This window comes from Manis pentadactyla, chromosome 12 (assembly GCF_030020395.1).
Source record: "Manis pentadactyla isolate mManPen7 chromosome 12, mManPen7.hap1, whole genome shotgun sequence".
Classification (NCBI taxonomy): Eukaryota; Metazoa; Chordata; class Mammalia; order Pholidota; family Manidae; genus Manis; species Manis pentadactyla.
In genome coordinates, this window is record NC_080030.1 from 10,060,346 (window position 1) to 10,074,905 (window position 14,560).

The 14,560-nt window shown below is 56.9% G+C and overlaps 1 protein-coding gene across 1 annotated transcript in view; it reads right to left on the minus strand.

Annotated features, from left to right (window-relative positions):
• Nucleotides 1-4,271: 4,271 nt before the first annotated feature.
• The window catches only part of KLHL26 (kelch like family member 26), a 36,592-nt gene continuing 26,303 nt past the window's right edge, over nt 4,272-14,560 (minus strand). Inside the window, exons 2-3 of the mRNA XM_036893087.2 lie at nt 9,086-9,268; nt 4,272-7,104 (exon numbers count right to left, since the gene is read on the minus strand). Coding sequence (XP_036748982.1) covers nt 5,523-7,104; nt 9,086-9,268 — 1,765 coding nt within the window. The 3' untranslated portion in view covers nt 4,272-5,522. The remainder of the gene's footprint in view (nt 7,105-9,085; nt 9,269-14,560) is intronic.

Here is a 14,560-nt window from a genome sequence, read left to right on the forward strand (position 1 = left end):
TTCTTGCATGGCCCAGTCCTGGCTGACCTCCAACTGTGTGACCACAGAAAGTGACTTCACCTCTGAGCCTCGCTGTCCTCCTGTATTAAGTGTGGAGAACGGCACTCCTCAGAGCAGGCTCTTGGGAAGATTAAATAGATAATGTGTGGCAAGCACTTAGCTCCGCGCCTGCTGCCTTGCAAGCACTAGATAACTGTTCGGGAAGCAAAGCCCTACCTCAAGATGTTAGTTTTCATGCCTTGCTTTTCTGCCTTATATGGAGTCTTAGCCAATCTGGGGTACCCACATCACACAGAGGTGAATTCGGGCCAGTGGAGTGAGGAGGCAAAGAGGAAAAGCATCCAGAGCCCGTATTCAACTTCCAAATGGGGCCCTCGTCAGACCGTTTTGAAAGGCAAGCAAGGCAAGAGCCAGGTTTGATCATGAAGCAAAAGCTTGAACCTGACAGAAGCCAGAGATGCCAGATGTGGAATTCACTCCTTACAACTGCATAGGAAGAGGTTAGATGAGGACCCAGGCCCCTAGAGCTGAGGGTGGGGTGGGTCTGCCTAAGAGGACAGCAAGAAGCTGGCGGGGCCCCAGGACAGCTCTAGAGAGCCAGGGTACGGTGGGAAGAGGCAGAGCCGAGTCCAGTCCCTCCCTCACAATCCCTTGTGCTGAGGGGATGTCTGGGGTGGGCCTTCTAATGACACCGTGATGCTGAGACTTGGCCAAACTCCAGGCTGAACTTCTCATGCAGACCCCTTCCCCACTGCCCAACAGCCCAGGACACTGACAGCCCCAACCTGGGTGACCTAAGAGGAGGATTCGCCAACCTCTGGGGGGCAGCAGTTGCAGGAGAGGTACAGCAGGCTTTTCGTTGTGGTGGCCCAGCATCTGAGTACACATCCAAGTTCGGGGCGTCCCTTCAATGGGAAGTCACCCACTTGCCACTGACAACAGATTCCCCAAAGCCAGAGGTATGCAGATCAAACTACAGGACTCAGTTACCCATCTGCTACAGTGTGGCTCTTCCTTCTTAAGGTGGAAGACATGTTCCCAGCCCTGATTTTAAACTTGGCAATAATTTGCTTTGGCCAAAGGCACATGGGCAGAAGTGCAGCATATGAGCTCCAAATCTGGACCACAGGAGGCCTCGTGTGATTCTACCTGTCCTTTGGCACCACTGTAGGAGGAGAACAGATGTTGGCTAGCTGGATCTGAGCCTCCTGGCTGCTCCACAGCCTTGTACCTGGAAGTGGAGCTGCCCAGCTGAGGGAAGCCTGGAATGGGCACCGCCCTGCCACCAGCTGAGTCAAAGACACATGAAAAACATTAATTTTTGCATGCCATTGAGAACTGGGGGTGTTTGTCACACAGCAGCAGGTAATACACTGACATACTCACTTTCCCCACTTCCCAGGCAGCTGGGGCATTGGCACAGGACAGAAGCTGGGCCCACAGGATGTTTCCACTTGGGAAACAAGTGGTTCAAAGAAACAGCTCTGGGGCAGGAAGTTTTGGTTTCCAGGGGAGGCTATGGCTGAGTGCCTTGGGGCAGATGGCAATGCCAATTGTGGCATCTGGATTCTGTGGTGCTGGCAGAAGCATCCTCACCAGCCAGTTCCTTGGCATGAGTCCTGGCTGCCTTGCCCCTTGATTCCTAGTGTTTTCTGAGTCTGATTTTCTAGCATTCCTGCCACTTCTGTGAGCAACCAAACAGCCTTCCAATGCACGTTTGCTATTTAAATTAGCTAGTCAGTTTCTGTTGCTTACAAATAAAAGCCCTGACTTACATAAAATGAGGAAACCCCAGTGTCTGTTACATTTGTATTATAATCTTGGAACTTTCTGGGCTACAAGTATCACAATATCTGCCCAATATTATCTTGAGTGGCACTGACATTGTGATTTCTCATAAAAAGGAGTCTGAAGGTTAAAGGTTTCAGAGTGGGACTGGTGACCCTGTGATTTCAGGGCTCCAGGAGGCAGCATCTCTGTACCTCTCTAAACTTGCTCCTCATGGCCACAAGATGGCTGCAGGAGCTCCTGGCATCGTGTCCTCAGAGGAAGAAGGAAGGGAGAATAGGACAATAAGGCCCCTCCCATGTCCAGAAACCCCCAACCCAGACCTTCCCCAGAAGTCTGCTGGCCAGAGCTGGGAAACACGCCCATATAGAACACAACCCCGGCAAAAGACATCGCCAAGAATGGCTCAGCCAAATCCTAAATTAACCCCGAAGGCTGGGCACACGGCTGCTGGCACCAGATCAGGGCTCTGTTAATGAAGCGGGAGAAATGGCTGTTGGGATGGCCACAGGCAGGGTCAGCCACAAAAACTAAGCAGGGGCCTTGTTTGTAAGCACAGCTCTGTGGCCCTCTTTGACCTCACGTTCTGCAGGCAGATGGTGCCCACAGACTGCTGGAGAAGATGAAGCTCTGGTAACTCCCCACCCCAAAACCTCTGTTTGTGCAACATTCAGGCTGTGCTTCCTGGGATACACAGCCAGGTGCCCCTAATAAACCCGTGCGCTGAGGTTCCACGGTAAGTGAAATCTCCAGGGCCCCTGAGAACAGAGAAGCTGGAGTGCGTTCTTGGAGACAATGCCAGGGGCAGGTTTCCAAGCTGGCCAGGTCCGGGGCAGATTCCCACCTCATGCGGCTCCCCCGAGGCCCCCTTGGCCCTGGCTCCTTACAAGGCCCCAGAAGTCACACTTGGCCTCCCTCTCGCGGGCCTGCGGCCCACCGTCCTGGGAGACAGCGTTTTCCCACAGCCCAAGGCCAGGTGTGGAGGGAGGCTCCTGCCTGCCACATCCAGGGCTGCAGTGGGGAAGTGGGACATCTGGAAGCAGACGGGCTTTCCCCAGGCTCAGGCTCTCCACGCATGGTGGATGGCCATTCTCGGCCCAAGCTGCCCTGGGCAAGGAAGGCAATAAAGCAAAGGGCTCAGCCCCCATCACAGTGCTGCACAGGGAGGGCCAGGCTGGTCCAGGGCTGTGTGTGAGCATGTGTGTCACTGTGTGAGTGAGTATGTGAGCATTACAAAGTGTATGAGCGAGGCTACATGTGAGCATGAACGTGACCACATGAACGTGCATGTTAACAGTGCATGTGTGCAGGTGAGCATGTGCAGGCACGCGTGCGTGTGTGCACGCGTGTTCTTCCTTTCTCTGAAGGACACAAACATTCACAAAGTGAAGATTCAAGCCAGTTTCTACTAAATTAAAAACAGCTTTTTCGTGTTTAAAGTTTACAATACAAAAAATAATTTTCCTTTCTTCCGGAGGTGGGAGGGAGAGGGAGGGGCAGGGGGCCCCTGAGAACATTCCATGAACCAGCCTGGACGGTTATGCACAATCGACCCGGTTAGATACGGCAGCGCCCCCCCAATCCAGCACCCCTGCCAGCTCATTGGGGACAAGATGTTCAGAGGTGTGAGCTGATCTGGGGGGACTTGCAGCTGGCAAAAGCTTCTCACTGCCCCCCTGAAGGGGCCGTGCCTCCAGCAAGGAAGGGTTCTCTTTGGGGGAGCTCAGGTTGGGGGTGCTGTGAAGGGGCTGGAATGTTCTGGTAAGTCCCCATAGGCCGCTGCTTTCGTTTGGATGCCCCTAGCAGTGTGGGCCCTTTCCTGGTCCCCAACCAAGTTCCTACTTCAACTTGGCCCCCCCCACACACACACCCAGCCTCACTGGGAAGCCCTGATGGCTGCTGCACAGGAGGGCCAGCATCTTGAGGGTGACCCCAGAGGCCTCCCCTCTCAGAATGCTGTCTGTGAACAGCAGACAGGCCTTTTACCACCATGCAGCCTGCTTCATGCTGAGGGCAGCCAGGAGGGCGGGGGTGGGGGGTAGTTTGTGGAGCTCTTGGGCCCTTATGGAATGGCGATGATGCCATGCTTCCTTTAGGACCAGCCCTGCATCTCCCCCATCACACCTCCAGGGAGAGGGGCTCCCCAGCTTCCCCAGAACTCATGCCCCGGGACTAAGCAGATGGAGACACAACCTGTGGGGGTGCTGGAGACGGCCTGGAGGCAGGCGGCTCAGCCACCAGGTGCCTGGAACAAACTGGAGAGTCTCAAGGCCATTCAGCCCAGGACAGGGTCACTCTTGTTTTCCACGCACAGTGGAAGTTCTGGCTGCACCTCCCACTGCCCCCGAGCCCCCGGCTCCTCTGCAATGCTGGAACGGAGCAAGGCAGGGACAGGAGCCCCCCCGCCGACACGCAAAGGACATGAGGAATCTGGGACCCATCAGTCCCCACAAGCTCAGGCTGGGCCCGCTCCTTCATTTCCCATAATATTTTTATTAAATAAATAATAAAACAGATTTATTAAATAAATAAAAATATTAGGAGACAACATCTGCTAAGCTAAGAGGTCAATTCTTTACACAGCGAGGGTGTCACACAGACACAACATCAATCGTCCCTTAGCAGCAAAAGGGACACTTTAAATTGCCCCCAAGGTACAAAATCCCTTTTATAAGATAGTGGTGCTGGCCTCTTAGAGAAAAAGCAAAACAGACACACACCAAAGGAAAAAAAAAAAGTTTTAGAGATTTAGACACCAAAACAAACATGGCTGGAGATGCCTCGAAGCCCCTGAAGGGAGAGGCCTCGCCACCAGCCTGACCTCCTGCACTGGGTGGGCACAGGCTGGGTGGTGTGTCAACCCCAACTTGGGACCAAGAGAAGTGGAGGTTGGAAAGAGGGAGAGAAATAAAGTCACTTGACCTGTGGACCGAGGACAGACTGTATGTTTCTGGAGCAGGCACCCCCTCCCTTCCCCTGTCGATGGAAACAGGGACAGGAGGACATCCTCGAGCAGACCTCAGGAAGGCCCCCAAGACACCCAGGGCCAGATGCAAGGCCCAGTGCCCAGAGGGACCAGCTTCGGGGTCTGGCTTTGTTTTTTCCTCCTGAAAGTGGGTAAGCACGTGCCCTGATGGTGCGGGGACTGGGGACAGGAAGGCGGACAGGACGGGACCCTCCTGTGAGGCCACTGCCTGCTCCAGCAGCTTGGGCTTGTTGGGGAGCTGGAAATGTGCCCTCCTCGGTCACCCAGAGCCAGGCTCTTTGGAGCCGCCACTCCTGCTCTGGAGGCCCAGACATGACAGAGATTTGGGGTGCAATTTTTTTTAAAAAGCATGCAAGCTCAAGACACTTGAGGAGGCCACACTGTGAACCATGGATTGGAGGCCCACGTTGATGAGCTTGTGCCTGAATGTCTGAAAGGGCTGGGTTGGGGGAAGGGAGAGAAGCAGGGCAGAGCACAAGGGGACACCCCAAAGGAGACATGCCTGCCCAAGAGCAACGATGAAGGGCAGGTGAGGAAACCTCTTCAGGCAAGCGTTTGCTGCTGCCCCTGCCACAGGTCGGCCTCCTTGCTAGCAGGCTCCCTGGTGGGCAGCCGAGGGACAAGGATATGCTTTGGGAAGGGACAGACTGGGGAATGGGCCAGCCCAGGGGGCAGGGACACTTCCACAGTTCTCAACCCAGAGGTGCACTCGCCAAACCACGTGGCCGGGTCTAGCCAAACCTAGGCGCTACCTCCTGGTCCCAGCTCCGGGCAGCAGGACAGGGGCACAGGCGATGCCCGCGAAGGACTCCGGGAAGTGCAGGTCACGCTCCCACTCATCAGTCTCGGTGTTGTACACCTGCACGACGCTTGTCACATTGTTGAGGCGCCAGTTGTAGCCACCGACGATGTAGATCTTCCTGTCAAGCAGGCAGCAGCCAGCCTCCGACTGGCCAGCCCGCATGGGACTCACGCTGGTCCACTGGTCCGTCTCAGGCACGTAGTACTCCACAGCAAGCACATCGAAGCAGTGGTCCACGTGGTCCATGCGGCCACCGAGGGCATAGATGCGGCCACCAGCGCTCACCATGGCATGGAGCACGCGGGGCTTGCTCATGGGCGCCTTGAACTCCCACTGGTCAGCTACAGGGTCGTAGCAATGCAGTGCCTTCTTGTCCTCCACCGAGATGCCGTAGCCACCTGAGATGTAGAGGTAGCCCCCAGCTGAGGCCCCTGCGTGGCCCCAGGTGCGGCGCGTCAGCGAGCGGACGTAGCCCCACTTGTTGCGCCGCGGGCAGTACCTCTCTACTGAGGCCAGGCTGCCGGCCCGGTTGCGGCCGCCAGTGGCATACACCATGCCGTACAGCACATTCAGCTGGAACTGGATACGGCTCTCCTGCATGGCCTGCAGCCGCAGCCAGCGATTCAGGTGGGGGTCGTAGCGGTAGCAGGCATCCACTGCGCCCTCGCCACTACGGTACTGCAGGTGCTGGCCCCCCACCATGTACACAAAGTTATCCAGCACAGCCACACATGTGTGGCTGCAGCCTACCTCCATCTCTGTGAGCTCACGGAAATGGCGGGCACCTGGCTCAGGCAGCTGGTACACCTTGCTGCTGACAAAGCGGTCGCTGTCAGTGTAGGGTGTGCCACCGAAGGCCACCAGGGAGGGCACATCCGAGCGCACAACCGTGCGTGACGACTGCATCTCATGCTGTCGAAAGGGCAGCACCTGGTAGTTGAAGGCCTCCAGCAGGTACTGGCGGCACAGCATGTCCTCCACCATGATGTCCAGCGTCTGCACACTGTCTACCAGGTCCGATGACTGCATGAGCGGGAAGCGGATGTGGCACAGCACGTGGCTGGCTCGTAGCCGCCGGGCCGGGTCATGCTGTAGCCAGCGGACCGCAGCCCGGAACAGGTCAATTTCAGCACAGCTCTGCAGCCGGTTGCTCTGCAGGAAGAAAACAAGACGCTCCAGCGGCAGGTGCAGGAAGTCCTCCTCCTCAGCGATTTGCAGGAAGTGCCGGAAGGTGAAGGTGTCCACTGACTCCTTGAGTGAAGCCAGGCTGAAGGTGGTGGCCATGTGGCCGATGTTGAGACAGGTCTCCACACTCATGGCACCCTTGAGGAATTCCTCACACAGCTCCACCACTGGCAGCATCTGCAAGAACACCGCTGCACCCAGCACGTCCTGCACACAGTCCAGGTCCAGGGTCACCTCACTGCTGTAGGCAAAATCAACAACGTGCCGCAGGCCGCGAGCTGACACACCCTTCAGCTCAATGACGTCCTGGCTCGCCTCTCTCATGCCACCAGTGAACATGACCCTGAAGGTTGGAAACAGCAGGTGGGCCTGGGCGTTCTGGCCGACTGGGAATGGGCTGAACCTCAGTCCCGCAAGCAGGCCCAGCTGGCCAGGGAAGCAGTGCAGGTGCTCATTAAAGAAATACAGAAAGGCAAAGAAAGATTTTTAATCCCCCCAGATCCCTGCATCTTCCTATAAACATCGACTGCCCATGCGGCCACTCTGGGGGGGGGCCCCACCCAGCCTCACCCGGAGGTGCACAGCGCTGAGGCCCAGTTGGCTCAGGAGCAGAGGCCGGGGTCCACTCGGGTGGGTATGGCTGGGCAGGAGGACACTGAACCTTGGCTTGCTTCTGGGCACAGGTCTCCAGAACCAGCCCTGAAAACCACACCCGTGGGCAGCTCAGATGATAAGGTGGCAACCCCAGGGCACTACATCCCAGTGGCCCACAGTCCAGCCTCTCACCAGCAGGCTCACTTGGGCAGGTGGCTCTACCTTCCCCGGCCTGAGTCTTGGTGGCTGTCACACAGGGATGAGGTGATGGAGAGGGTCCCCGGATCAAAGCGTCCATCAGGGAGTCTGAGAGAGGCCCAGGCAGTCAGGGAAAGCCCCAGAAAATGGCCCACAGGAGCCCCAGCCCACCATGAGAACCCGTGAGTCCAACCCTGTCGGCCACACTGTCCTGCTCTGGGAAGCATCTCTAACGTGACCACCAGTGAGAGACACAGGACCTGGGCCACAGCCCCCCCCACAGCCTTTAGGGGCCCCCCATCAGGAAAAGAGGCAAGAACCCCAGTGCCTGCTCAGCATTCACAGGAGGTCCTAGAAGATGGTGTGCACAAAGTTCCTCCCACAGGGCGAGCTGGCATTTCCTCATGACCGTGACTGCAATCCGTGCACACTGTGATAGCTGCTGGAGGGGAGGAGACGTGCCTGGTCCATTCACCTGACAGATGCCTGGCCCATGGTCAAACCCAGAGCAGAGACAGCTGAGCTTGTCGCTGCCACGGCACCACACCTAACCAGGCCCAACACCATGCAGCAGGGCCACAGGGCCTCCTACGAGCAGCGCTCTGCCAGCCCCCGGACCCTGCCCCTTCCTGTCCCTGCGAGTCCCATCGGCCCATCGAAGGCAGACACAGTCACGGCGACAGGAGGGAGCTTTGCCTTTTAAGGCCTCACTGGCTGCAGTGCCAGTGCAGAGGAGCCTTTAAAGGACATTTCTGGCTGGGCCGGCCCACCCGACCCCAAATCCAGAATAAAAATAGAAGCAGCGCCCCAGATGGCTTGGCTGCTCTGGTTGCCCAGGACAGCCTTGTTGAGCCCAAGAGGCAGGCAGCTGGGGCACGCTGGGCAAGGCACCTGGTCTGGAGTATGCGGCCCGCAGCCTACCTGGGCACCAAGGGAAAGAGCTGTGCCCAGACTGTGACAGCCCCAGCGGGTGAGGAGAACGGCCACTGGCATTGCTCCATGGAGCCCTCGCTCCTCTGCCCGGCTCTGCACAGGGTAGGAGCTTTCAGGGAAGGGCCTCCACAGCAGACTGACCCGTACACCCAGCGAGGCCGTGCTTGTCACGTGGGGACTAGAGTACAGCCTGGCACACACAGGGCCACCATCTAGGCATTCCTCCTGCCTCTTGGCCTAAGTACAGGGACTGGCACCTATGTTATCGCTGCCGGACCTACAGGCCTAGCATAGCACTGGGCACACACAGGTGTCACATAAGGACAGACTGAAAACCACAAGCTCTGCCAGCCCCTAAGACAGAACCTACTAATTGGGCACCCACAAGCCACCTCTGCCCCTCAGAAATGTTCTGCTTGCCTGCACAATGTCCCCATAAAGTTTGAATGAGCTGCAAACCTGGAAAGCCCCTTAGGTTCACTGGACATGTGGCCCAAACCTACCATTTTCCCTCCAAGCCCCGGGGCTGGAGAGTACAGAGCGCGCCCCCTCAGAGCAAGGTGGCGCTCTCCAGCCTGCCCCCAGGGGCCCTCGCTCACCTGAAGTAGTCACTGCAGGCAGCCAGGACCACTCTGTGCGCATGGAAGGTCTCTCCGTTGACGGTGAGCACCACATCCAGGAGCTGGCCCTGGGCGCGGAGGGCAGCATGGCCCTGCAGGAGGCTGGCACTGTGGCCAGGTGCTGAGAAGGTGCACCTCAGGGCTCCGTTCTTGTCTGACATGCTGTGGGAGATCAGGAAAGGGGTGGCGCTCAGTGGCCTCAGGCCGGGGACCCTGGTGGGGAAATCACCAGAACCAGCCCAGAGGAGCGGAAACAAGACCTGGGTCCCACTTGCCTGCACAGGCCTTGGTAGCAGACGCCGCCTCCCCAGCCTCCCTTTGCCACCTGTGAAATGGGCGTGATTTCGTACAGAACCTAAGGAGGCTCCAATGGCCCTAGCTTTAGTGTTTTCATTAAAGTAGGATTTACATAACATAAAGCTCACCATTTTAAAGTGAACAATTCGGTGGCACTCAGCACATTCACCATGTTATGCGACTGCCACCTCTGTCTAGTTCCAGAACGCTCCCATCAGCCCCAAAGGAGACCTGGCCCCAGTAAGCAGCCACACCCCGCCCCTCCCCCAGCCCTGGCAGCCACTGATCTGCTCTGTCTCCGTGGATGCACCTGTCCTGGACATTTCCACGGCGTGTATCAAGGCCTCATTCCTCACTGCGGCTGGACGTACCGTGTGGATGGACCAGAATTTCTTGATCCTGTCACCCATACTATGGACTTTCAGGTTGCCTCCATCCCTCCACTTTTTAAAACTTTATTTAACTTTATTTCGTGATTTTTCATTCTAAATGTGCCTCCTAGATGTTCATTTTGAGACACAGGACTCCCCACGTCATGCCACTGCCCCCTGGGCCCCAGCGAGCTGTCTGCACGGGCGCACCCCTGTTCTCTTCCCCGTAGGGTGGCAGTGGGATTCAAGTGTCGGCTCACAGGAGGAACCTGGTGGCCCACAGCCTCCCGGGCAGTTCTGGGCCCCAGGAATGAGGGCCAGCCTTTCGTGGGGTGGAGGGGCACTTCTAGGAGAGGTTGGCCTTCACAGCCCAGATGCTCTGACACCTGCCCGGTGACCTCCTTGTGACCAGCACCCCAGGGGAGCAGAGCCACATGACTACAAAGTTGCTTTCAGCTGAATCTGGCTCTGGGCTGCATTCAGTGACCACCCCATTGAGGGAAAGAGTCCTTGGTCCCCCCTTCCAGGGACAGAGACACAGTGAGTGGCTTGTCCACACCTCGAGGCTGTGAGACGACAGAGCAGGATTTGAAGCTGGGCCCAGCAAGTGATAGACTCGGTAGGAGCTACCTGCCACCCCGTGGCCAACTGGATTTGGGGGGACAGAGCCAATTGTGGGGAAGCCACAAAACCAAGAATACCTGCACTAAGAAGATGGGTTTACCTGTGGGCAGCTCGAAGTGAGGAGGGGGCAAGTGAACTAGGTTCCTGACCTCAAAATGAGGATTCAGGAGGCAAAGGTCATTTAGAATAATAACATTTAAAAAAAGAAAAAGGTGGAAACAACCCAAACAGCCTTCAACGGATGGACGGATAAACCAAATGTGATGCACCCACAAGACAGAGTATTACTGAGCCGTGAAAAGGAATGAGGCCAATACACAACACAAGGTGGGTGGACCTTGAGACCATGCTGAGGGAAGGCAGCCGCACACAGGGGCCATGCAGCGTGCGGTTCCATTTATGTGGAACGTCCAGAACGGCAAGTCCACAGCCGGAAAGCAGATCGGTGGCTGCCAGGGGCTGGGGAGGGAAGAAGCAGAGCGAATACTCGTGGGGACGGGGTCTCCTTCTGGGGTGACAGGAATGTTCTGGAACTAGTGAGAGATGGTGCTTGCACAACACTGTGGATGTGCCAAATGCCTCTGAATTGTTGACTTTAAAATGGTGAATTTATGTTATGTGACTTTCACCTCAATAAAAAAAATAAAACACAACCGAAGGCAAGGCTATCTAAGCCTTCTTAGGTCCTGTATGAAATCCTGCTGTGCCCCCCAGTGCCCTCTGCATGGGAGGCCCTCTGGGGTCCAGCCCCACCACCCCACTCACCCTCATCCAGTGCCCCCATCACCTGTGCTGCTCCATCAGAAAACTCTTCTTGAAAGCATCCCTGAACAAAGGCTTAGGAGGCCTCATTACATCACTCCATCCAGAAACCACTGCAGGAGGGGTCAGTGCCATCACCTCTAGGGGCAGTTCCCCACGGGGTCAAAACACCCCCCGCCCCCCAACTCTCCCAGCCCTCCCCCGCACCCGGGCCAAGGCCACCAACCCGAGCACCCTGCTCTCTCCCCACAGCCTCCAGATCTCTGGAACTTGCTTTCCCATTTTTGGGACTGACGCCTGCCTACAAATGAGGGCCAGGAATGTGGGCACTGAGGGCTTTCCAAGAAAGCAGAAGGAGAAGAAAGAAGGCTCCTCGGCCCCTACTGCCCAGCAGCTCCCAAAACAATCCTGGAGATAGAAGAGCTGACGCCAAACACATAGTCAGTGTTCAGTCAACATAGACACTGCCAATGAGATCTCTGACCCAGCACCGCCCACCAGCCTCAGAGACCCTTCCAGAGAGCCTGGGGGAAGGGGCTGAGCAAACCAATGGGCAGAGGGGCTGCAAGGGTCCCAGGTGATGCCAACAGCTGTGAGGTGCTCAGGGTCCTGAAGGCATGGGGACCCAGTGGGGTAACATGGGACATGGCTTGGTGGGCACACAGCCTGCACCTGGCAGGCCTTCCCATCCCTGGGAGGAGGAAGCACACAGGATTTGGAGCCCAGCACTATGGTTGTCTGGGAGGGCAATGCTGGGGGGCCAGTGGAGCCAGTGGCTGGACCCAGGGCTTACCTGGGAGGTGGGGTATGCAGCCCTCCTGAAGGCCATGGAGGGAGGGAAGGAAAGGGACCCAGAAGGACCCCAAGTCTCTAGCTTGGCCCAGTCTTCTCTTCCTGCCAGGTGGAGGGGACACTCACCTCATGCCCCCTTCCCCTCCCAGACACGAAGCAGCCGGTCCAGCCCCTGCACCCAGCCCACTCTGCCTAACCAAGCCATGGCTGGAAGCCCAAGGCTCTGCTCCTTCAGTTTCCCAGGACCCAGGTCCCACAACCATCCCCAAGTTCTGAGGATCACGAAGAAAATGTCACGGGTCCATGGACACTCAGACTTCAAAGGGCTTCAGAGTGAGCCTACCCTCTGGGGTGGCCTCCACTACACAGGACATCTCCAGGGACAGGGTCTCGCTGTGTCCTCTCATCAACACCCTCCAGTGGCCGCCTGAGCCATGGCTGCGTCCCACACAAGCCTCCGAGGCCCTTGCGGCTCCTCCTGCCCTTGCCTCACTAGCTTTTGTCAGCCCCCTGTCCCTTTCCCCACATGACCCAGAGAGAGCGGTCCTGCCCTCATGGAGCACAGAGTCTGGGAAACCCAAAGTGGTCAAATCATCAATCAGCCTCACATTGCAGCTGTGAATGTCCCAGAGGGGAGGGACAGGAGCCGGGGACAAAGGTGTGAGGCCAGAAAGCAGGGGTGTCCCAGCTTCTCCTCCCAGGTCTGTCACCTCTGTGGTTAGACAGTGACACACAGCCTCTCCCTTGGAGCAGGGGGCTTGGCTGCATCATGAGTGCTAGCCCGGAAGGCCTGCCTGGGGACCCTGCCTGCCCTGGGAAGCCAACCCCTTCCCTGAACTCTGGCCTGGGGCCCCGCCTACACCAGCGACAGACAAGCCTGTGCAGCCCCCCCTCCCCTCCACTGCAGGCCCCCTTTTGTCTGGGGCTGGCATTCCACTTTCTCTGTGCAGCATGGCTACCTGGGGAACAGCGGGTGTGACCCCTAAGAGCCTCCCTCTCGGGGCCAGGGGTCGGAGAAGAGGCATGTCTCTCTCAAATGTCACCATGTATTTGAATAACGAGGGACCACATCAAGAGTCAGACTTGGCAGGTCTGGGCGGACCAGGGGATGGCGATGCTGCTCTTCGCAGGCCATCCCACTCAGCACATCAGAGGTTTTGGGGTGTGAGGAGGTGACACAGCATCAGCATGTCACCTTCATCACCAGGATCCCCTTACTCACCCAAACCCAGAGCCTGGCCCTGAGCAGAGGGTCTGGGTGTTGGGCAGGACCCAAAGGCTAAGAGATACAGCTTGGTGAGACCCACTCCTCCGGGAAGCCTACCTAGGTCACACCATGACCCTTGCCTCACCAGGCTCTGGCACCTGGAGTGAGGAGCAGAGAGCAGGATTCTGCCCCCTGCCCTGCTGGGTCTTCATTTTCTCATCTGTCAAAGGAGGAAGGCAGGAACACATATGTCACAGGGCAGCCATGAGGCCCCCCGCCCCATCACCTCCTGGGAAATAGACCACAGACCACCGACCTCCCCCAGCTCCCTTTGGGCTGGGGAGATGAAGAGGCCCAGTGGTGGTCAGCATCCTGCCACCACTCATACAAGCTGCCTGTGTGCCCTTGAATGGGGCCAAGCATTTGGGAACTTGAAGCCTGGAATCCTATGCACAAAGCACCAGAAACAGGCTGGCCTCACAGATTTTGCAGGATCTCCCCTAAAAGGCCTTTGCCAGTTTGCTTTCAGCTGATGCTGTTTTTCTTAAAAGTTCCTCAGAGATTGTTGGGCAGGGCAGGAAGACTTCCTATGCTTCCTCTAAGTCCTGGGGATTGGAGTACATGTGCACATTTTCCCCAAAAGAAAGATTTCACTCCAGCAGCAACTTCATCCTGGGGCTGCCTGGTTCCTGGACATATAGTTACTGTGGTCCTCCATACAAAAAGAGCACTAAGAAATCAACACAAAGTCATAACCCTCACAGAAAGATGCACAAAGGATGTGGACTGACAGACAGTTCCTAGGAAAGGAAGCACAGCTGGCTATAGAAACCTAAGACGGTCTCACTCACAAAAGTGCACTCAATAAGGAACTGGCTTCACCCCTCAGATGGACAGAGGCATTGGACTGTATGGCAGCAGATATGCTCACGTCAGTTCCCAGTGGGAATGTGAAGTGGGACAAATATCAGGAAGGCAATTCACAGCAGACCTAGCAAAATTCTAAAGGCTCCCAACCTCTACCCAACAAGTTTAGTTCTGGGATTTATCTGAGATACACTCACATTTGCAAGATGAGAGATGTTACTTCTGGGAGCCCAAGATGGGAAATGAGCTAAACATCCCTCCAGGAGGATGCAAAGAATAGCAGTCTGCCCTCAGCACAGCATGGAGGCCACGTGCACTCCGAGCATTAGAACACTCCTGTGCGGGAATCCGGGGCTCCTAGCCCAGAACCCCCATCCACCACTGCTTACAGGGCATGAGGCCTGAGCTGCGCTGCATGGGGAGGAAGCAGACCCTTTCTGCCCTCACTTTGTCTTGCCCCAGGCCCTCCTCGTGCCCCTGCAAGGCTCACACTCCCCACAAGGCTGTTTTCTCCCTCTGCCCTCCCACTGTATC